The 24,933-nt window shown below is 38.2% G+C and overlaps 1 protein-coding gene and 1 long non-coding RNA gene across 2 annotated transcripts in view; both read left to right on the forward strand.

The window, feature by feature from the left end:
• LOC122658600 overlaps positions 1 to 17,641 on the forward strand; it is a 28,088-nt gene extending 10,447 nt beyond the window's left edge. The window contains exons 3-10 of the mRNA XM_043853625.1: positions 10,739 to 10,868; positions 10,970 to 11,421; positions 11,860 to 11,940; positions 12,038 to 12,136; positions 14,174 to 14,329; positions 14,447 to 14,533; positions 16,220 to 16,291; positions 16,964 to 17,641. Of these exons, the coding sequence (XP_043709560.1) occupies positions 10,739 to 10,868; positions 10,970 to 11,421; positions 11,860 to 11,940; positions 12,038 to 12,136; positions 14,174 to 14,329; positions 14,447 to 14,533; positions 16,220 to 16,291; positions 16,964 to 17,287 (1,401 nt within the window). The 3' untranslated portion in view covers positions 17,288 to 17,641. The remainder of the gene's footprint in view (positions 1 to 10,738; positions 10,869 to 10,969; positions 11,422 to 11,859; positions 11,941 to 12,037; positions 12,137 to 14,173; positions 14,330 to 14,446; positions 14,534 to 16,219; positions 16,292 to 16,963) is intronic.
• Positions 15,188 to 15,451, forward strand: LOC122658602. The gene is made up of 2 exons (XR_006332467.1): positions 15,188 to 15,344; positions 15,378 to 15,451. It is a non-coding gene; the product is annotated as an uncharacterized LOC122658602 (long non-coding RNA).
• Positions 17,642 to 24,933: the final 7,292 nt, after the last annotated feature.

Raw genomic sequence — 24,933 nt, forward strand, 5'->3', positions numbered from 1 at the left:
GAATCAGCAACAGAAATAGAAGGTTGATGTAGCCGCAGGTGTCTAGATGTCCTTTATTTTGTGGTGCGAAGTAGCAGCAGTCTTGTTGATGATTGTGGATCAATTCAGGTCTTCAAAGATGTAGTTGCAGCAGCAGCAGCAGATTGCAGTCTCAAGGTAGCAGGAACAGCAGGGGACCGAGTAAGGGAAGGAGAAGAAGATAGAAGATAGAAATAGAAAAAGGATAGGGTTGGCTCTCTCAGCCCTTCATCCTCTCACTGGGACACAAAGTTGCATAAAAGCAATATTCATTCATCATCAAATTGTTGGGGATGCCTCTAAGGGCAGTACATTAAATAGACTCAAGGGTTGAGCTTAAAATAGAAACAAATAAAATAGGAAGTCTCTTATAAGGCTGAGACTTGGGTTACAAGTAATGAAACTAAAATAGAAAGTGACTAAAAATAGAAACTCTAACTCAGCTAAGTAACTAAAATAGAAACTCTAATTTAGCCAAGACTAATAAGGACTGAAATAACAAAAAAGGAAATAACTAAAAGGAAACAAAATCTTCTAGAAGTTGTCCCATTGATCCTTGAGTGTCTTGCTGTCCAAGGCTTCTAGAATATTGGAAATAGAAGCTCATATAATCTAAGTTGGGCCCACAACATTGTTCATGTGAACAGTAATTCGGGTACTGTTAATGTGAACAGTAATTTTTTTGTGACTTTTATTTTGGTCCTTCTCCTCTTCATGCTTCGATTTACATCAGTGGTTCATCTCCTCTTTAGTGGCATCATCGTCTTGGTCATCTATCCTTATTCAAGCTCCAGCATATGGTTCCCAGTTGCAAGTCCATTACCTGTCTCGAGTGTGAAGTCTATGAATTAGGAAAACATCATAGTTCATCTTTTCCCTCTAGAAGTATGTCTAAGAGTCCGTCTTTGTTTCATTTAGTTCATTTAGATATTTGGGGACCATGTCGTGTCCGAAATAGATCTGGTTTTTATTACTTTGTTACTTTTGTCTATGACTACTCCAGATCGACATGAGTTTACTTGTTAAGATCTGAATTTCTTACCGTTTTTAAAAGTTTTTACCCTGAAATAAAGACTTAGTTTGATAAGTCTATTATTTTTAGATCTGATAATGCTCTTGAGTATGTTCAAAATGAATTTTCTCAATTCTGTTTAGATCATGGCATGACTCATCGGATTAGTTGTTCCTATACCCCTCAACAAAATGGGGTGGCTGAACGTAAGAATCAACACTTATTTAGAAGTTGCTCGACCTCTTCTGATTCACATGTAGGTTCCCAAACATTTCTAGTGTGATGATATCCTTGCTGCTTGTTTCCTTATAAATAGAATGTTTTCATCAATGTTAAATAATAAATCCCCCTTCTCTCTAATTTATCCAACTAGTCCTCTTTTCTCTTTACGACCACGCATATTCGGTTGTGTTTGTTTCGTTCAAATTTTATCTCCTCTTATTGATAAACTTTCTCCTAGGCAGTTAAGTGTATTTTCCTTGGTTATTCTCGAACTAAAAAGGGCTATAAATGTTACGATATTATTTCTCATAAACAATATGTTAGTGTTGATGTCACATTTTTCGAGAATACATCCTATTTTTCTTCTTCTGTACTCCCTTTTACTATAAGTTTGCCCAGTCCTGGTCCACTCCTGAAACTCATCCCTTGGGATGTTCCACCTACTAAACCCCTACAGGTGTATCAACAACGCGAGAAGACTCTGCCTCTAGCTAGTACTTGATTCTGGTTTTGAGGTCCCTGCCTCTCCTCCCATGCCACCTGATCCTGCTCCACGGATTTTCCCAGTGGATTCTGATCTTCCCCTTGCTGTTCATAAAGGTAAGTGTTCCTATACTAAAAAATCCTTGACTGCTTATCCTATTGAGCAGTATGAGTCCATTTCTCATCTTCCTCTTCAGTTACATAACTTTGCCTTTTCTCTCTCTACCAACTCCGTTTCTTATAATTACCATGAGGCTTTCTCTCACCCTGGCTGGAAGGTAGCAATGGACACTGAAATTGAGGTACTATTATCTCGGGGAACATGGACATAGGTTGATTTACTTCCTGAATCAGTTATACACTATCAAATACAATCCCAATGGTACTGTTGAACGTTTTAAGGCCCGTCTTGTTGCCAAAGGGTATACTCAGACATATGGTGTTGACTATTTTGAGACTTTTTCTCCTGTCGTTTGTCCGAAATTTGTTCATGTTATCATTTTTCTTGCTATTAATTTGGAGTGGCCCCTCTATCAGATGGACATAACGAATGCCTTTCTCTATAGTGACCTCCAGGAGGAAGTTTATATGGAGCAACCATGGGTATGTTGCGCAGGGGGGAGAATTCTGCCAAAGTATGCAGACTATATAAAGCTATCTATGGGTTGAAGCAATCTCCTTGAGCCTGGTTCGATAAATTCAACACTACTGTTACTCGCTATGGTTTCTCTCAGTGCTACTCTGATAACTCTATTTTTTTGTGTCATAAAGATTCCAAGATTGTGGTAATGGTTGTTTATGTGGATGATATAATTATATCCATAATACAAAAACTCGTTCCGTCTCGGTCGAGATTTCAAGTATCTCGGTTGAGTCGAAACGAAATGCAACATCAAATTGAAAAAATGCAATATTTCGAAAATTTCGGTCATCTCGTTTCGGAAATTTTGGAAATCTCGGTAATTTTGGCATTTTGTACCCACGGAAAAAATACCATATTTCGACGAAACGAGATTTTAAACCTTGATTATATCTGGGAATGATGCTTTAGGAATTGCAGCAGTAAAATCATATCTGCACCATTATTTTCAGTATTTTCTTGGAATTGAGGTGTTACGCAGCAAGAAAGGTATCAGTTTGTCTCAAAGAAAGTATGTCCTGGATCTTTTATCTGAAACTGGTTTGCTTGCCTCCAAACCTGTTGATACTCTTGTGGACCCTCACTAGAAGCTTGGGATTGATGATGGAGAAGAACTTGAGGATAAACATCAATACAAGAGATTGTTACTAGGCCAGATATTTTCTTTGTTGTTGGTGTTATCTGTCAATTTATGCAAAATCCCAAGAAACCTCATTGGGATGCCACTTGTCGAATCTTAAGATACTTGAAAGGTGCTCCTGGAAAAGGGCTTATTTATAAGTCTTGTCAGAGAGTTGATCTTATGGGATTCTCTGATGCTAATTGGGCCGGATCCGCTAGTGATAGGAGGTCTAGTACTAGTTATTGTGCTTTTGTTGGAGGTAATCTAGTCACTTGGCTGAGCAAGAAGCAAACTACTGTGGCACGATACAGTGGCGAGGCTAAATATAGGGCTATGACCCATACTGTTGTTGAACTTATGTGGTTGAAGTCCTTACTCACTGAGTTGGGGTTTCCTATTACCTCCCCTATGTAGATGTTTGTGAGAATCAGGCTGCTATCTATATTACTAGTAATCATGTGTTCCACGAGCGCACTAAACATATTGAAGTTGATTGTCATTTTGTGTGGGATATTGTTATAAAGAAATTGCCTGTCACTCCGTTCGTTTCCTCTAGCAATCAACTTGATGATATGTTTACTGAATCCTTGTTCAATCTAGCATTTCGGAAGGGTTGTTCCAAGCTGGGCATGAATGATTTGTATCCTCCAGCTTGAGGGGGAGTGTTAAAGTCGTGGTTATGTAACCACGATAGGAGGATTCCTCTCTATCGTGGGTGTCTCTCTCTCTGTTCTCTTATTTTTTCTTTCTCTCTTTATTTTGTTTCCTAGTTGAGTTGTATTTGATCTCTGGAGTTTAGGTTTCTATTTCTATTTGTACTTTCCTAGTCTGAATAGGAAGGATCATTGTACTGATACTTATAATTATAAATAAGAGTTGAGAGGGGGAGCTAGCTATCGATTCTTATTCTCTCTGGCTGTCTCTTCACTTGGTTTTCCTCTGCTCTACCTCTGATTTTGTTACAAACTTCAATATGCGTAGTCCTTTCGTGGAAAATAGAATTACTAACAATATAGATAGTTGTCTGATTATTACAATGCATATTGATAAGCTTATTAACTGGAAAATCGAGCTCCTGAAGAAGTGAGTTTGACCACATCAACTCAACTGCAGTATGCTACATGGCTCTATATTCAGTTTCAACACTAGACCTAGCCACTATAGTTTGTTTCTTATTCCTCTAAGTAACAAGATTACCACCTATAAACATCCAATAACTAGTGGTTGGTCTCCTAGCACCTTTAGCACTTTCCCAGTCAGCATCGGAATCACCAACAATATCAATATGGTTATGAGGTTTATAAATGAGACCCTTTCCTAGGGTACCCTTTAGATATCTCAAAATACGCTCCCAATGAGCCTGCTTGGGTTTCTCCATGATAACAACTACAAATAGTCACTATAAGATAGAGGAGTTTACCTACCAATCTTCTCTATTTATTTTTGTCTACAAATTCTTTATTGTTACAAACTCCAAGTTTCTAATAAGGATCCATAGGGATATCAATAAGTTTGAACTTAATGTGACAGCCTCAGACAGAAGATCAAGCACATATTCCATTTGACACTAACTAACACCTTTCTTGATGCAAACAAACCTCAATTCCCAGAAAATATCTGAGAGCATCCAAGTCCTTCATCTGAAGATGGTGTTGTAAGTAGGCCTTGTTACCATCAATACTAGATAAATTGTTACTAGAGATAATATCAACATAAACAACACACAACTTCACCTTGGAATCTTGGCAACGAACAAACATAGACTGATTAGAGAAGCACTGTGTGAATCCATAACTAGTAACAATTTTGCTAAATTTATCAAACCATGCTCTTGATGACTGCTTCAAACCATAATTGCCTCGCGAAGCTTGCATACTTTCTATGCATTCTACTCCTGAGCAACAATTCCTGGAGGTTACTCCATATACACTTTTTCATGTAAGTCCAAGGTTCTAAAACTTGGTCTCGACCAGGTCAAGTTTTCTGAGATCTCGGCGAGACAGTGTATTTTTTTTTTTTTTTTTTAATGTTTCGGAATTATGTTTCGGTGGGCATATGGCCATAGTTGGCTCCGAAACTTTAAGGTAAGCTTGTTTTAGGCTTAATAAACATATTTAAAGGTTCAAATTGAAAAAAAACCACCAATTTGGTGTTTTGGATTTGCATCCTTGGTTGGCAATAAAGGCCGAACCCTTTATATAATATTGCCTATTCTACACATTGTTTGAATGATATGAGACATAATTGGCAAGTAAAACAAGTAAATTATGCACATAATATTGAATAATTATTTAAGAAATAGTTAAAGACTTAAAGTTTCTACTACAAACCATAAGATACAATAAAGTGTTCACAATGCCTATTACATAGACACCCAACCTAGTTACAATGAATAATACATAAGTCATAGACACCTTACTACCCTAGTTTTCCACATCTTAACTCCCGAGTCCCAACAATACAATACCATGACTCTATGAGTACTGAGGAGGTTGAGATTCTTGAAATATTCGAGATTTCACCGAGATTCTCGAAATATTCAAAATCTTGGTAGAGTTTTCCGAAATTGTGCATTTTTTGTGTCTCGTATGTCTTCTCGTCTCAAGAAGCTCGAGTTTTCCGAGATCTCGGCGAGATTGTGAACTATGTGTAAGTCACCATACAAAAGTGTATTCTTTATGTCAAGCTGAAATAAGGGTCAATCAAGATCAACAGCCAGAGAAATAAGAACACGAACAAAGTTAAGATGGGCAACTGGGGAAAATGTCTCAAGATAATCAATGACACAACGCTGAGTATATCCCTTAGCAACCTAGCAAGCTTTACGCTGCTCAACTGAGCCATCTTAATAGAATACAGTCAATGACACTTCACAAGCTCTTTATCTAGAGGCAAATCAACCAGATTTCATGTCTGGCAACAAAATAGTGCATCCATTTCCACATCCATAGCCGATTTCCACCCAGGATGAGACAAGGCCTCTTGAAAAGTGGTAGTAATAGAATGTCCAGATAAAGACGAGGCAAAGCTACAAAGTGAAGGAGGATGGGAAAGAGAAACAAACTGAGCAATTGGGTAAGTAAAAACTCATTTTTTAGTACACAAACGAGTATCTTTCCAAAGGGCGACACGTTAGGTTAATGGTCAGATGTGGAGGAGAAGGATCCCTAGACAATGAATCTTACTATGTAGGGATTGGTTGAGAATGTGCAATTTCAATTGATGGAGGTGAATTAGAACTGTGTTGGTACACTTGTAGTGGTGCTGACTAAGATGTAGGAGGATCTTTAAGAGTAATCAACACAGGAAGGGGAGGAGAGCGGAAGGATTCAGGTTCCAGTACAAGGATACTACCCTTGGCAGAAAAATACGAAGTACTTTAAAAAAAGTAACATCAGCACTAATAAATTGTTGTCAAGTGACAGGGTCATAATATAGATGTCCTTTTTGAGTTCGAGAATACCCAAGAAAAATTCATTTGATGGCTATGGAGATAATTTATTAATTTCAGGTTGCAAATTCTGGACAGAACAAGTGCAACAAAAAACCTCAGGTGGTTAAGAAAACAATGGAGAGGATAGGAAAAAAATTAGAAAAAGGAGATTGATTTTGAAGAACAAACGGGAACATGCAATTAATAAGATAACAAACACTTAAAACAAGATCCTTCCAAAAAGTCTTGGGAACATTCATATGAAATAGTAATGGGCTTGCAATTTTCAATAAATGCCGATTTTTACTTTTAGCAACTCCGTTTTGTTGAAGAGAATAGAAGCGATTAGTTTGATGAAAAATGTCATGCTTAGAATAAAATAAAGAAAGTGCTTATCAGAATGAAATTTTTTTAAGCAAACACCAAATTAAGTCTTTATTTCATTATAGAATTGTTTGAATACAGGTAAAAATTTAGAATGATCTTTTAACAAATGCATAAAGTTTAATTGAGAATGATCGTTCACAAAGTAAACAAAATAAGAAAAACCATACCTACTCTTAATACGATGTGGACCTTTGTTATCAGAATGGAATAAGCAAAACAAAGGCGACTCCTAGACACATCATGAGAAGTAAAGGAAGTGCGATGATGCTTGCCGACCTCACAAGCCTCACTCACTACGTGAAATAGACTTGCAATTGGAACCGTATGCTGAAGCTTGTAGACTAATAGATGTCCAAACCGGTAACGCTAGTGAAGAGGAGAAGCACCACTAGAAGTAGTCGAAGCAGTTGTAGAGGAGGAAGCACCGTCAAGGTAGTATATCCCACCCTTCACATGCCCTTCACCAATTGTATTCTTTGTATTGAAATCATGAAAGACACAATAAGAAGGATAAAAATTGACAGAGTTGACTTACAAAAAGAATATTTAAAGGTATCTGAGGTAAATGAAGTATAGATGATAAGGATAAGAAGGAAGGAAGAGAAACAACACCATGATTAGAAACTTGAGTAAAAGAGCCATCACTTGTCAACGGTATGATTAATTTTACCAGTGTAAACATTGATGCAAAGATTGGTTGGTTGATGTCCTCCATGATCACCATAACCACGTCTTTGACCTTCCTCTAAACCATGACCTCTTCTTCACTATGAATTGCAAGGGAATGAGTGCAAGATGGGTTATAGGATAGGTTGTACCTTTTCCAACATAAGTTGTGAGAGGAGGGCCGATTATATGCGCAAGAAATCCATTACCATGACCATGACCATGACCATCGGTGTTAGCTACAAAGGCAAAACTGTCCTTGGAAGAAGACGATGAAACGATGATTCAGATTTAGTTAGGAGAGAGATGCTGGATACGGCAAAATGCTTCATTTATAGAAGGAACCTTTTTCAACAGAAAGAAGTTGTCTTTTGGCGGGTTGCAGGTCAGAATTCAAACCAAATAAAAATTTAGCCACCTACAATTTTGCATGTTAAAACAACTCCAAATCAGTAGTAAGTGGTTGGTAGACATTCACTTCCTTCCACATGCATTTAAGTGTACTACAGTATTCACCCACAGATTTGTCACCTTGCTTGAAATTAAAGATCTTCTCATAGAGATTATAACCTTGTGATATATTTTTATCTCGAGAAACACTCTCCGTTAAATCATCACAAGCACATTTGGCTAAGGAATGGAACATAACATTCACTGCAATAGGTGGATACATACTATTCCATAACAGACCAATAATGTATCATTCTCACTGATCCAATCAGCTAAAACATTTATACATTTTTTTTACTACATCAAAAATTTATGGCGCTCAAAAATTTATAGATTCAATGTCACATTAAACAAAGATTTATGATACATGTATAGGATGCATTCAATATGTTCGAGCTCAAAGTCTTTGGAGTAGATGGAAGTGCTGAAGTTAAGTAATTCAATTTGCCCTTGGAATTAATATAAACTTTCACAGCTTGAGCCCATAATAAATAGCTAGAAGCAAGGTTCTAAATCTTGGTTTCTAGGCCGATTTCGACCATGGTCGAAACCGAGATTTCCCAGGTTTCGGTCGAATCTTGGTATTTTGCTGGGCAAACTTGACAGGTCATGGTGATTCAGTATCAAGCCTGAAGAAGATCCCTCATGCTGTTTTGGTCTACATAAGAACTAGACCCAAACCACAGGGCCAAGAACCAAGCCCAGCCATGGTGTATGCTGGCCAGGAGTCAACCCCTGTGTTTCCCTTGATTGTGGGGGCCATGTGGTCCAATCCTTGAAGCTTCCAAAATTTTAGAGTATCTAGTTGTGTGTCTTTTCTTTTCTTTCGGTACTTGTCTTTTCAAATTCCTAGGTGTATTAATGTAACTTTTTAAATTCTTAGACTAGTAGTTTTAGAGTTAAAGTCTAAGTCTTCAATACTTTATTGGTATTAGTTTCTAGGTGAATTATTGTTTAGGAAGTCCAATAGTTGTATGCTACAAATAAAATTTTCTTGTTTTTTGTTTCTAGGCCTTTATTACTTCAAGAGTTTTACTTTTTCTTTAAGTACTACCTTTGTAGCGAACAAATGTAACATTGAGAATGAATTGAAGAAGTGAAACTGAAGCCTTGCTGGCCCAAGTAATGCGTTGAGCATTCCCTCTCCCCCCCCCCCCCCTCACGTTTTGGTGAGTTCTTTCTCTCTCCTACCCTCTCTCTCTCTCTCTCTCTCTTTATCTCTTTATCTCTCCCATATTTTCTTCCCCGTATCTTCTTTAACTTACAATCTATCATCTTCTTCTATTCTTCTTGAATTTGACCCTTCATCTACTGAAATGTGCGAAATATGGTTGAAACTGATTGAAACTTGGTTCGAGTTAGTATTGACTCAAGGTTTTGTCTTGGTTTCTGTTGAAACTGAGATTAAGAACTATGGTTAGAAGCATCACTTAGCTGGATAGCAGTAATTTGGACATTAACAGAGTTCACAGGGGGTTTTGAGTAATCCATTATCATAACAAAGATAGTTGCAGCACCAAAACAAATCATAATAACGAAAAAAGTTCACGACCACAGATCAAGGGGTGAAGGTACAAAATAACCAGATCTCAATTGCAGGCCACAAAGAAGAACAGGAAAAAAGAGAATATTCAAACAGTATCAATAAAATTCATCAATATCAACTTAGAAACAAGAAGAATCAATACTAGAAGCCACAAGACGGAGTAAGTCCAGATCGCTGAAGATCTCCAAAATCCAAATCACAAGGAATCAAAATCCCAGAAAAATTCTCAAGCAAACCGCGGGGCTGAAGAGTGCTCTGATGATGCTGAAAGTTTGTTCATATTTAATGCTTGACATATACAATAAGTGTAAAATATCAAGATCTGAAAAGGGAAAGTAGGGTTGTTGAAAAAACCTTCTTGGACATGGATTCTTGAAAATTGAACCAAGAAATAGCAAGAATTCATCAAATCATAAAGAGACTGATCAGGTCACATCACAAAGGCTTGATTGAAGGTTGATTGTCATCCACGCATGTTAACAGCAAAGAGGGCTTCTCCGTGCATAGAAAATCACTTGTTTTAATATTTTATTGAACAAAAGAAAAATCACGAACAAGAAAAAACAGCAGAAATTGCTGCACACTGCGATGATCAATTTAAGGACTCTCAAAACAGAAACAATGGTAATGCCATCACTGATTAACCTGCTCTGATTCCATGTGACAAGTTCAGAGCAAGAAAACCAGATCCTGCACAGAGGAGAGAAGAAAGGAGAAGAAATGAGAGAAGGAAAAGCAGATCGATTAGGGTGTAGTCTGCTCCCTTACTGATATCATATATTTATAAGATAAGAATCATACGATATTACAAGTAGCCCCCTAGATTTATGGGTAATTACCCATAAGCCCCTGAAATAAAACTTCCCTTACAATAAATCCTCTGCTGTTCCAATCTACTGCAGTAACTTCAACATATGTAAACATGATATCAAATGCACTGCTATGTAGAAATGAGTAGGAGTGTGATAATGCAAACGGAAGGAGCTAAACGATAGGGGGGCGAAGTCTGAAAATTATTTACTTTGAAGTAGTGAGAAAGACATGAATGCGTGTAATATGATAGATGGAATTGTGGGCCAAGACTTGTCTGGGCAGCACCAACTAATTGGGTCAAGGGCCTCAAGGCCTAATTGAGTTGAGTTGCATTGAGATTTTGTCATCTTATTTTATTTTCTGGTATGATGCTCTTTTTCCTTGTCAATATTATTTGCTCATTTTTGTTAAAGTACATTTAACATTTAATTTTCTTGATGATCCAGGCAATAGCAGCTTTGGTTGCAGTTTACATTGGGTTCACACTAGCAACTTTATTTGTTGCAATCTCTGCATCTGTTTTATTGTGGTTATATGGAAGTTTTTGGACTACAGGAATTGTTATCCTTTTAAGCGGTAATCTTCTGACCTTTCTTTGAACTTTAATAGAATCATCTTGTTGGTCAATTTTGTGTCTTTCTGAAACTAACTTAGGCTTCAGTTGGTTTAAAATGCAGGGGTGGCATTCACATTGAGCTACGAACGCGTTGCACTCCTAATCACTACTTTATATTCCATATATTGTGCAAAGACATATGTTGGATGGCTTGGTTTGCTTTTGGGAATGAATTTATCTTTCATCTCAAGTGATATTCTTGTATACTTTCTAAAGAATAACATGAACAAGCGTACTGGATCCTATAGGAACAGAGAACAGATGCCTGGGATGCAAGGACAATCATTTTCCTTCCATGACGAGGCAGTGCATCCTTCATTTTCTGAAAATGCTTCTGTGAAGTCAACAGATCGTTCTGCTGGAGAAGCCTCAACCAGTAGGGTTGATTCTGAGCTGACATCTGAAGATGAAGTTGTGCGATTGTTAAACTGCACTGATCACTATTCTGCATTGGGCTTTTCTCGCTATGAGACCATAGATGTATCTTTACTCAAGCGGGAGTACAGGAAAAAGGTGTCAGTTTTTTTTTTTTTTGGTTCTACTACTACAAAAAGATGTATCTTTACTCTAGCGGGCCTTGGTGCAACAGTAAGGTTGCTCCATTGTGACCAAGTGGTCATGGGTTCGAGTCTGGAAACAGCCTCTCTGTGAAAGCAGGGGTAAGGCTGCGTACATTATGACCCTCCCCAGACCCCACAGTGGTGGGAGCCTCGTGCACTGTGTATCCCTTTTTTTTTTCTCTACTACCAGAAAAAGAGAGGTGGGGGGGGGGGGGGAGGGGGTGCCTTGAGGACAGGAGAGTCAAACCCGTGACCTCTTCGGTGTCAGCTATTCTCACTGGATATCCCTATTAACCAGTTATCTGTAGCCACCTAACCCTAAATTACCTGGTTTTCTTTTATCCCTGTTGGTCACTTCGTGAGTTTAAGCCTTCTCTTATTTTATCTTCAGGCAATGTTGGTCCATCCTGATAAAAATATGGGCAATGAGAAGGCTGCAGAAGCCTTCAAAAAACTCCAAAATGCATATGAGGTACATCTTGGTTTGTACTATTTTCCTCATTAAAAAAACTCATAATTTTTATATTTCTTTTAGGTCCTTTTTTCATTCTATGGTCTTTCATATACAGGTTTTACTGGATTCTCTGAAGCGAAAAACATATGATGATGAACTCAGGAGAGAGGAGATATTGGATTGTTTACGTCGGTTTCAAAACGCCTCTCAAAGGGTGTGTTTTCCTGACCTTAATTCTGCAGTTAATTAGATTTAAAGTAGAAAAGCTAGTGAGTTATTTTCTTTGTTAGTGATGTCCGTGAAGAGAAGTACAACAAAAGTTACCAATGCGGTCAAGATCCCTGATGAATAGCTTCAAAGCCCTGAGAAGAAAGAAATCGAGAAATGAAAAATTATTCATTCCAGTATGCCATTATCTCTTCTCCATTAACTAATGAAGGAAAGGGATAAATGTAATACCTAGAGATGTGAAGGAACTCAAGATTTTGGAGTTTTAAGTGACCTTTCAGAGCTGAGTTCTTTCTTGTTTGACCATTTAGCACTTTTTAGATATTTCCTACACTGCTCCACAATCATTGGGCCTTGTTAAATTACTCCTTGATTTCTAGCAATCATAGTTGTCAAGGTGATGTCTTAGGCGTCCAGGCGCTTTGGGTGCCTTTGTCGCCTTGTTGGTGTCTCCTAGATGCCGTGACAACTATGCTGGCAATCAACTGCAGCATAAAAAGTTATATTTATTGCTTTACCATCTTTATACTGCTGTCTGTTCAGAATGACTCGGTTACAGGCTTACAGCCTGTGTTCTGAAAGCAGATCTTTCCATTGGACCATCTCTCCACTTCAATCTGTGGTTGCTAGTTCTTACCTCCTCTAGGCATATTTGAGCTAAAAAACTGATTGAATTGATTTGTTTTATCTTGGCTGTCACGACTTGTTTGGATGATCCTATGTTCCACGAAAATGAGACCTTGAACATCTGCATGGATTGGCAGCCCGCCCACCCCCCACCCAAAAAAAAAAACTCTTCCAAGGGAGTATCTCTCTGCTTGTCACCAATTCTCTGTTTTATTCTTAAGGTTAGATGGTAGAAAAACATTTTTATTTTTGGCTGTTCATGTTTGTCTACTGGATAGAAAACTTTTTTGTATTTTTTTTAGCTGTTTGATCAGTTGACCCCTGACCACCATGCTATGGACCCATCTTGTATACAGATCAGTAGATAAGTGTCATTGGAACTGTTGGTGACAAGATTGGCCCTTGTAGGTGTACAGCGGGCAAACTTGCTCAAAAGTCTGATCTAATTCTTGCATTCTGCACAGGATATTGGACTCTGATGTCTATCCACTGGATGTCATTTCCGTCACATGCACATCTGATCACATTGATGTATCACCCTTCTAATACGCTAGGCTTCTATAACTTAGTCTCTTGCATCCTGTAAGATTATGTACTCTTTAAGTAATGATCTGCCAGCTGCCATATAACTGGTGTTTAGTTGCAGCCTTGCAAAGAGAATTGAGATTACCCCTTAATAAGATCACCATGAGAAACATCAGTCCACATCCATAATTCAGGGAGGCCACAACAAGCCGGGAGAGAAGTAATCTTGTCGAGCATGTATAAACTCGAGAAGACCTACATATGCAATCAGCTCATAAAATACAGTTGTGAAGATTGACCGGTGTTTTAAATACCGACGAATCAACACCCCTTTTGGGATTTGACCTCATACTAACCCTCTTGTGGCAGAGCTACCTTAACCATTGAATGGGATGGGGACGGCTTTCCAGATAGGTGCCCAACTCATACCCTGGTGCACAGGTTACCTCCTGTAGTGTCTTCTAGTATCAACCTCTTGTCGAGGTCACAGTTATTTTCCTTGCAGGACAGCAATGAAAAATTCTCCCTTTGAGACACTCAAAATTGTTGCATGTGTTTGTAAAGACATTCATGTCACATGAATTACAAACGCAATAAATAGTTCATTTACTTGGTTTCTGCATTGCTTATACCCCCTCCCCTGACCCTACAAATGCACCCACACCCCATAAATCTCGTAGGCTTGTGTGAGGTTTTATGATGGGGACAAGGATCTAGGAACCTATTTTTTTGGTGGTGGGGGATGGGGTGGAGGATCTCTAGCATGTCATTGTTTATTGTTTTTATACTTTCAAGTTTCAAGCTCAAATTCTAAAGTTGGAAGAGTATCATGTGGTTTTACTTGAGCTTTCAAATATTCTTGATTCTCCAGAATGGAAGACATGGCCTATTTTCCTCCCGATTCACACATCAGGCCGATGGTGATGATCCTCATGGAGATTCTAGAAGAATAGCCTGCAAGAAATGTGGCAATTTTCACATCTGGGTCCATACCTTTAAATCTAAAGCTAGAGCAAGATGGTGCCAGGTTTCCTTTTCCCTCTTAAGTATATGCATGATTTTATTATTACCTATAAAGTGCATTGGTGTTACCTGGTTACTGATTTCTCTCTCTCTTTTTTTTGGGGGTGGTGGTTTGGCTTAGGATTGCAAAGATTTTCATCAAGCTAAAGATGGAGATGGATGGGTCGAGCAGTCTTTCCAACCCTTCCTTTTCGGGTTACTGCAGAAGGTATTGATCAGTGAACAATCCTAGTTAGCCCTTTGGCAATAGTAATTGCTAGTGGCTAAGGTTTTTCCAGTGTCGTTAAAAGGAGACAAGGTGGGTGCCTAGCTGTAGAGGCAAGGTGGCAATCTCGCTTGGCCCTAGGCAAAGTAACATCAAACAAATATGCATAGGAGTCATCTGGGCTAGACAGGAGAGATATGAATATACAGTGGTGGGTCAGATCTTGAGCTTTCTTGACTTCATCCAGATTTGGGCAGGATCCGGTTTATAAGATCCATATTCAACCTGTTTCTAAGACCTAAGTAGCACTTTCATACCTGGCTCCTATTTTGGCATTGGTTCCTGTTATGCGTCAGACAACTTATTAATTTAAAGATAAGTATTAGACAATTATTCATACATGATGGTGCAATAAATTCTTCACCCAATCATCTTCATTCTTGTAGACGATTCAAAAGTTGAGTTACAAGAGGTTTCATTGAACAAGGGCCTCCACCTTAGCAGCTTAACTTAACAAAAAATGAGAAAAGTAGGGAGCCGATTAAGACACCTTTAAGAGAGAGGAAAAGTATCATGTTCTTCATTTCATGCCCAAATATCATATTAAACCTGCAAAGGAAATAAGAAATCATGTAGGGAAAGAGTTGTTATTAGAAAAATGTACATTTATAAAATGGGGTAGAGTGAGACAGCTTAAGAGAATCGTGAATGTAGGTGCCATTTCTATTTTAAACAACTCTCAGAAACATATATCATAAGCATCATGCAAAGAGATGGGAACATAAGCAAGGACAGGATAAATCTATGACAAAATGTAGTTACCTTGTGAAATTGGGGAGGTTTGTAGAGATGAATCATAAATTGATGAACATCAAAACTGAAAACTAAGTAAAGACCTAAAAAGAAAAATATATAAAACAATAAAAAGGTGGTGGCAAACCAACTGAGGTGGCTTTTCTGCCTTGCTGTTTATTGGCACCCATAATTTATCCAGCATTACTCTTTGTCATAATAATGGCTCGATAATTTTTTGAAACAATCAACTCTCTTTAAAGACCAGTGATGTTGAGAAAACAAAGGTAAAACCCATACATGGTGGGCTATATGGTTGAAATAGTTACCAAATTTAATATGTGGCCTATCCAGGGGGTACCCCCTCTATCTGACATTCAGAACGACCAAATGATTAGTCATTAATGTGGCAGAAGTGAGTGCCTCACTTTCCAGCTTTTCCTCAGGCCTTTTGCTGGGAACGTCTAAAAACTAATGCATTGAAGGAAACAAACATACTTTGAAGAAGCTTGAATATCTGTTTCTAGTGAACTTTGGTATTGATCAGTGCCTGGTTTTCTGTTCCTAATGCCAATTATAAAAACCTCTGAAATATTGTAAGTTTTTGTTGGACAGGTTTGGATACTTGTCTTTCTCTATTTTCACCATTTTTTGTTTTGCTTTGGTTTTTTTTTTTTTTTTTTTTTTTTTGAGGGGGGGAGGGAGGTGGTGGTTGGGGTGAGAAGAACACTTTCACCTAGTCAACATGTCAAATTTACTATCCAAGGGAAAACTGTTTTTCTCAAACAAAGTCGCAAGTTGTTTACTGTTTAGAAAATTATATTTGCTCTTGGGAAGCACATAAATATGGGGAATATGATTTTTCTTACAATATTAATGCAGCATCATTTTGTACAGGTGGATGCACCCTCTGCATATGTTTGTGTTGAGAGCAGAATATACAATGCCACTGAATGGTTTATCTGTCAGGTAACAAATTACATCTTTTGAACTTCACGATGGATGGCTTGTCTCTAGCTTTCTACCATACACCATGAAAGTATTCATGGTGAAATCCTTCTATAAGGAAACCCAATGCACCCATTTCAGGGTTGACTTTGGCTGTGGCACATTTCAGGAAGCTAATCTTATATTTGAGCAAAGAAATAATATTGCTTCTATTATTACTTGTACAAACCCCTCTGAACTAAGGATGTTCTTAGTAGGACATGGATTCTTAGAAATATTAAAGTATGATGGAACTGATTACATTTGGGAATTCGTAAATGCTGTATGGATAGTGACTTTGAGAAGATGTTTAGATTGGAGCGCCAAGTAAAATACGTAATGTTCCACTGCGTGATTTGTGTGGATTATGTATGTGGAGAAAGTAAAATTCTATAGAAATTTAGAATTGGGGTGGTTCTTTCTTAAGAGTTGTTAGAATATGACTTGACCAATCCGTTAAACAAATGTTCCTTAGTGGTCCAGCCTAGCAGGTTTGGGAAGATACCCATAATCTGCCTTTTTTTCCCCTTTCCGTGCCAAAGTTGTCCAACCCCATCCCCTCTCCTTAAATTTATCAGTTTTTATGTTTCTTTCAAATTAGTAAAAGTAAATAAAGAAAAACTCACTGTAAATGTACATGGATTGTCATTACAGGGCATGAATTGTCCGGCAAATACTCACAAGCCAAGCTTTCATGTTAATACTAGTATTATCTCCAAGCATAGCACTGCCAAGGGAACGGGCTCAGGACAAAAGGGGGGTGGGATGCCAGCATTCAACATGGAAGAGAGCATGACAGAAGAGGAGTTTTTTGATTGGTTGCAGAATGCAATGCAGTCAGGCATGTTCGAAGCTGCAGGCGGTAGCCCTTCGACAGGGAGTCCTACTTCCCAAACAGGAAATTTCTCTAGGAGTGGTGGCAGTGGCAGTGGTGCTGGTAATAGCAAGAGAAAGAAGAAGGGCAGGAAGCAGTGGTGAGCATTTCTTGGCAAGGTTCTCACAAGCAATCTGCTCATAATTTGAGTCCCCTTCCATCAGACACCGGTTAAAGAAGGTGATATATGTATCTCTGTTTACACCCACCATATTAGCACCCTGGAAGTTGGGGGGAGGGGGAGAGAGATGAAAACCGAAAAGGAGGGGTTAGTTTTTGATATTCATATAGAGAAAATTTGGTGGCACCATGAGAAAGACTATGCTGGTATATTCGTAGTAGGCATCCAAGCCTGATATACAGAGAAATTTGTACAGGCGCAATTGGTTTGCGATACAAATCATTTGTTCTGATGTAAACGTAAAATGCCCGGAAGGAAAATAAGGTAGTATCAACAATTCACTTCCAGCTTCTTGTTATTTCTTTATAAAGGTGATGGAAAACATGTGGTGCCCTACAATTTTATGCCCACCTAGGGAAGATATGGCTTAAAAATAATACAGGAGATTTAGTCTTTAGGAAAGCAGTATGAATCTGCTCCCATGGCTATTGCTTAATCAGCTACAGCAGCCAGCAGGGAAGGTTATAGACTCCACTCCAAGCCCCCACAGAATCCACTATTGCTATTCCACAGACAACAAAACAACAGATGAGGACTGGACTTAGTTTTGACTTGGAATCATATCTCCTTAATTGGGTTTGTTGTTGGAATGATAATGAGGGCAAAACTAATTAACAAAGGGGTTAATCTAGACTAAGAATTGGTGTTGAAATGATTAAACCATCCAGATATTCTACATCTTTTGAATTTAACAACTCAACCTTTTGTGTTTTAACATTTTAAAACTTTTGATTTAGAACATGACCATTCATGCATGTAGAATTTCAAATCATGGTAAACATGTTGCGACAATTTAATTTAAGATCAGACCATCAAAAGTTTCTCAAAGTTTCTCTTTGGAAAGATATGGTTTAAGGTTCTGACTCTTCTACTTCTGTCTGCCCAGTACTGCCGTGCACCCCCACACACAAGCACGGCGGAAAGTACCACCTTACCCCTACTTGGGCAAGGCGCTCGGGCAGGGGTGGGGCAGTACATTCTGCCTTACTTGTGTGTGGGGCGCACATGGCAGTAGGGGCAAGCGGAAGTAGAGGAGTCAAATTGTATGGTTTAACCACATGTTTTTACTATCTAAACATTTGATTTAGATCATAGTTGTTCATTTAAAGTTTTTTACATTATTGCAAATATGATGCTATAATATGATCAAACGATCACAAGTATGTAAAATATATTTCAAGGGGAAGGATATGGTTTTTTTTTTTGGTGAAAAAGGGAAGGATATGGTTAAACCATAATGTTTAGGCTTTGTAAACCTATTATCTATATCATGGTAGTTCATCTAGCAATATAAATCATTACACAGACGATGATAGAATCTGATTTAAGATAAAGACTATTAAAAGCTTCTAAATGATTATGATCAAGAAGACCATATAAATTCATATTTTGGAACTTTCCTGGTGAAGATGTGGCAAATCTAATTAATGGATATATGGGAAATAGTTTCATGAGCCATGTCTTGGTAGTCTTAGGTTGCGTTTGGAATGCATTTTTGGAATAGAATTTTTTTGGTAACATTATGAAGGAGAAATTGAGAAGAACCAGATTTCAGAATGCATTAATACACAAATTCTATTCCGAGAATGCATTTCAAACATAGTCTTATATTTTTCAGTTCCTAGTTTTGCTGCTTGGAAAACTTATATTTGTCTAAGAATTGGCATGTGAGTAGGGGACATTGGGTTAAACCTGTCCATATAATTTTAGCTCAGTTTGCTTTGCCATGTGGTAGATCTAAGCCCACATTAAGGATGTTTTTCCTGTAATTTTCAAGGAAAAATCTAGTCTAGTCAATTTTAATTGCCTTCTGTTTTTTGATCATGTGGAAGGATGATTTGGAAATTCTAACAATTCGATGTTTAAAAAATGACGTGGATTGGTCGCATGTCAAATTTCAGACCATGAGTCAATATACCATCTTATATGTTGGCGTACCTTCTCTTGTATGTCCATGCACTTCCATGTTGTCCTATTAATAGTCACCAATTTTTTACCTTGTTTTGTCATTGGCAAATTTGATTAACTTGAAACTTATTAAGCAGAAAACCTCATAATCTATCTATATATAAAATTTCTGCCTCATTTGAACTACTATGTAGTATTATTGAAATTCACATAAGATCGTACAGGCACACCTCATAAAGGTGATTGTCATCAACTAATGATCCATCCTCATCCTATCTAATGGACATAAAGATGATTGCTATGAGTCATGACATGTGGATAACATTCATGGTGCCCTGTCAAATCAATTGACACATCAACCTTTTATAGGAGTTGCACAAATAGTTGGCACGGTGGACTTGCAAAGAATCTTTTGCCTGATCAAGGTATAAGGGTTTCATGTAAAGAAGGGAAAACAAGTGTACATGCCAAGAAACCTCAATTCTTGGGAGAAGGTTTTCTGAGCAAGCAGGTATATTACACCTCTGCACATTGTTTTTTGGGAAAAAGTTTTCTGTCCAGGAGTGCGGCCTATGCCAGCACTCCCATGAGTCTATCTCTCTCCTCCCCATGTGAAAAGATATCTTAGAGAAGGAGAGAGATAGACACATGGGAGTGCTGGCGTAGGCCACACTCCTGGACAGAGAACTACTTCCCTTGTTTTTTTTAAATCATTGTCTCTATCTCTTAAAAGCAATTAGTAAAAATATATATGTGAGGTGACATAGTGTATGCCTTAGGTCAGAGAACCTTTTTCCATGAAAGATTTATCAAATGATCCATTTTGTTATTTAGTATTACACTACAACTATTTCACTCGAATTGCTTAAGCTATTAAACTAACCATACATTGACCCAAAAAAAAAAAATAACAATATTCTGTTTCTTACGAAAAAAAAAACAAAAATCTAATCATATTTTGTAACATAAATAAATAACTAGACACATCTATGATTTATGACATTAGATACATTTATGATTATGACATTGTATGCGCATATACACATTTATCATGTTTATTATAAAAAATTCAGACCAAAATTCAATTTCAATGTACCAAACTATATGTTCGCACACCATCATATATGTTAAACTCTTTTAACAACCCTTTGGAGCGGTTCACAATCCAAATCATAGAATACAATACATCAATTCTTAATAGAATCTTTTAAGGAATACCGTGGATTAACCGCATGTCAAATTTAAGATCAAGATTCAATGTACATCTCATATGTTGGAGTACTTTCTCTTGGATGTCCGTAGCTCTCATGACATCCCATTGGTGGTTCGTAATATTTTTTTTGGCGGGGGGGGGGGCGATGTGGGGGAAGGGAAGAGTGTCAAGTAAAAGAGAGAGATACACATAAGGGTCCGAGAGCATAGGACACACTATGGAATAGAAAACAATATTATCCTTTTTTATTAATAAAATAAACTCAGTTTAGAATTAAATTTAATGGGAGAATGTTCTCCGTGCTGGGGGCGCAGGCTAAGCCCAAACACATGAGGATGAACACAATGACCACCCTGCTCCCCTGAGTGGCAGACTCATGTGTCTGGACACAGCTTATGCTATGGCACAAAGAACATGAGCCCTAAATTTAATGAAAACCCTTTGAATCGATTTATATATAAAATTTCACTCACCAAAACTAAGATGTAGGTTGTGTTGAGTGTGGAGATCATCTCCTCTCGAGTACACATCGTGCAGTTGGAGAACCCCTATCCAAACATCCCGATGTGCTGACGTGTGGATCAGAGACTCTGCTTAGCCGAACAATCTGCGCTACACACCGTGCCACGCGGGTGAGGAGCCCCAAGCCCCCAATCCGTCGACCAGCGGTCAACTACCATATTATTATTACGGTACGGTCATGCAGTCACGCCTCATGAAGGCGATTGTGATGACTTATGATCCATCCATCCCGTCCAACACTCCCAACGGCCATATTAATTTTTGAACGCAACTAATTCTTCCTCTCGTTTTCATCGAACATAAGTATCTCATGATACAATACTATCATTAGTGGGACCGGAAGTTGATGGCTGGTGGTGAGTATTTAATTTAAGGGCATGGGTTGGACATCCGCCCGCCCTCTTGACCAATGGGTGGGCTGGACGGGGTGGGGTAGGGGAACTCGTCTTTTTCTATTGGGGTAAGAAGAGAGACAAACACATGGTTCGTTGGTGAAGGTTGGAAAATAATTTAATAAAGGTGAGGGTTGGGCACGCAGTTTGCTTTTTGCAAAATAAAAGCATGCACCAAAGGAGAGGGCGAGATGAGTTGGACAAGGGCGTCATCTTACAGAGGTTAGGGAAAAAGACAAAACACATGATTGGGCAGCCCGACAGTGTGCCCACCCAACCTTTTCCTATTAATAAATAGGAAAAAAAAAGTTCTTACACCTTCATGGTCTATGTCTATTTTTAATATGAGCAAGAAATCACTTTCTGATTGCATGTGTAAGTCTTTGCACCAATGATGCGCTCAATGAGAGCACGCATAGAGGATCAACATGGATTGGATTTTTTATTTCATAGGAGTCGGGGTGGTAATTTTACGTGTTCTTATATTTGGGTATAGAAGCCACGTGACTAGGATTGTGTTACGATAGAATACGTCTTGTTTATCTCGACAAAATTCCAACGCCAAAAATTTTACGATGTTCAGTAGTTTCTCGATGGCTTCTCTTGCATTCCCCCTCTATCCAATACATAATGACTGAAGCCAACTTTGGTTGGTTAATCCGATCAGTTCATCGATGGTCGGTAGGTATGATAGTTCTAATGATGATCCTGCACGTATTTCGTGTGTATTTTCTTTTTCCTTTTAAATATTTTTATGGATAGATGATGTGGCTATTCTGACTACTACTGGGTAGAGAGGGCGCATGGTCTAAATTAGTCACGTGTAAAAGTTTAGAGTTTAATTCAACCCATCAAATGTCATCCCATGATTTGCATGCATTCCATGTAATGTCCATGTACACCTACATACTTCAACCACCCCGTGCACTTTCCTAGTTTCCCACACATGGATCAAGGTATCGGTATCGTATTGACTCTATTTGCCAATATTTACTAGTATTGTCAATATTAATCCTCAATACTTGTACGATATCAACACATATCTGGGGTACCGACCAAAAAGAGATGCGGTTATTAAATTTTCGTCGATAGTGGCCGATACGGCCCAATCTATATCATATTGGTATCAGTATGTTATGTGTTCAATACGACCACCGATACTAATTAATACATATATACCCATAACTCTTACATTTTCAAAACTCTATTTTAATATATGGAAAATCTTTATTGTAACCAAAATTGGTGAAAAAGAAATAGATATTTCTTCCCCATCATTATGTATAATGCTTTATTATTTGTCACATGTTAGTCCTATGATAGTGAACATTTGAAGGTTTTCCCAAAAAAAAATTGTGCCAAGTGAAGTATAACGCTTCAATATATGCCACAATAATATTTAATTTAAGGGCAAGGGTTGGGCATCCGCCCGCCCTCTTGACCAATGGGTGGGCTGGACGGGGTGGGGTAGGGGTCTTTTTCTATTGGGGTGAGAAGAGAGGCAAACATATGGTTGGGTGGTTTGGCGCTGTATTTAGCCTCTTTCTTTAATTTAATAGTGGTGAGGGTTAGGAAATCATTTAATAAAGATGAGGGTTGGGCACGCAGTTTGCTTTTTGCAAAATAGAAGCATGTACCAAAGGGGAGGGCGAGATAAGTCGGACAAGGGCGTCATCTTACATAGGTTGGGGAGAAAGATAAAACACATGACTGGGCAGCCCGACAGTGTACCCAACCTTTTCCTATTAATAAATAGGAAAAAAAAGTTCCTACACCTTCGTGATATATGTTTATTTTTAGAGTAAACTTCTAGTAGACCCCCTGAGGTTTGCAGACATGTCATGTAGCCCCCCTGAGAACTAAAATGTTACATACGGATCCAGAAAACAGATGGAACACTCGTCCCGTTAGAGAAAACTAGTGAATGGATGATGTCAGCAAGTCAAGGATAGGTAAAAGTCCAAATTACCCTTCTGCTAATCCCTAAGCCATCATCTTCTAACTTTACTCTTCTTTCTCTTCTTTCTCTTCTTCCTCTGCTAGGTTTGAAAGAGAACAGCGCCGTTTTCACCATAGAGAGGATCATCTTCTTCATTTCTTCATCTCTTCCTCTGCTGTGCACCGCCGTTGTCACCACTGCCGTGAGGAAGTATTGTGAAGGACACCGCGCTCTACTGCTTCATCTTCTTCATCTCTTCTGCTGTTGTGCACCGCCGTTGTCACCACTACTGTGAGGAAGGATTGCGAAGGACCTCTTCTTCACCTCTATGGTTTCGTTTACACAAGAAAATTGAAGGACCACCGCCATATCCCTCGAGCTACAACTCTTTGTATCTCTCTTTGGCTCTCTGTCCCCTCTTCCACCATCCACTAAGGTACTCTGTCTCTCTCTCTTACTCTCTCAATCTGTCTCAGTATTCTGCTGTATTACATTTCTCTGTCTCAGTATGCTGCTCTATTACAATTTTACAGTTAAGTGACACTAGTTTGATGCTTTCAATCCAAAAGAAAGTAAATTTTGGGCCAATTTTCAGCATTTAGGATTGCTAAATGACCCTTGGACCTTATCCCTTCTGAAATGGCTCAACTCAGCATGTCTGATTTGGATCATCTCAACCCTCATCTATAACCCCAAAAGCAGCAATGCCTACACCTAGGTTCTAATTAGACACAGACCACAGAGCACATTGGTTCTAATTACAAACCATGACCTAGACCACAGAGGCACATAATAAATTTCAGACTTAAAAAAAGCAATTTGCAGTGTAGAAACATTTGATCTTTCAACCCTTTCAACCAATTGCAGTTGCTGCCCCAGTATTGCAAAGTGTGAAAGTAGGCTTATGGGGATCCTTGAAAAAATAATTAGCATCATTGGGTGATTATCAGTACTTGATTCTTTTTCCAGTTGGCTTCTTATTATATTTACTGTCATTAGAAAATGACCAAGGCAATGGATAAAAGCATGAAAAGGCTAAATTTTAGAGAAAAGCTTGAAAATTAGAATAAGAGATGTTGTAAGCTTAGATTAAAAGTTATAAATTATCATTCCCAGTTGGCTTCTTATTATATTTACTGTCATTAGAAAATGACCAAGGCAATGGATGAAAGCATGAAAAGGCTAAATTTTAGAGAAAAGCTTGAAAATTAGAATAAGAGATGTTGTAAGCTTAGATTAAAAGTTATAAATTATCTAGTTATATATGGTTTGTGCTTTGCAGAATTGTAGGAGACATATTTGGGCTCACTCTGTCAATTGTACAGTAATGTCTGTGTTACATGAAGTTGAGTACAATTGGTATATGGTGAAGGAAACAAAATTTGTTGACAAGGATGCATATGGCTACTTGGACATGATCTCGGACATATATAATGGAGTAATCAAACATGTCCCCACAGGACATGATGTGACCTTTAAGGTGAAAGCCATACTCCCGAATAATGATGAAAAATTGTTAACAAATGATGCAGAGGTCTATAACATATATGATGAATTTGGGGTGAATCCAGTTAGATTTTTTGTTTATGATGTGC

The sequence above is a fragment of the Telopea speciosissima genome, chromosome 4, assembly GCF_018873765.1.
Source record: "Telopea speciosissima isolate NSW1024214 ecotype Mountain lineage chromosome 4, Tspe_v1, whole genome shotgun sequence".
In the NCBI taxonomy this organism is placed as follows: Eukaryota; Viridiplantae; Streptophyta; class Magnoliopsida; order Proteales; family Proteaceae; genus Telopea; species Telopea speciosissima.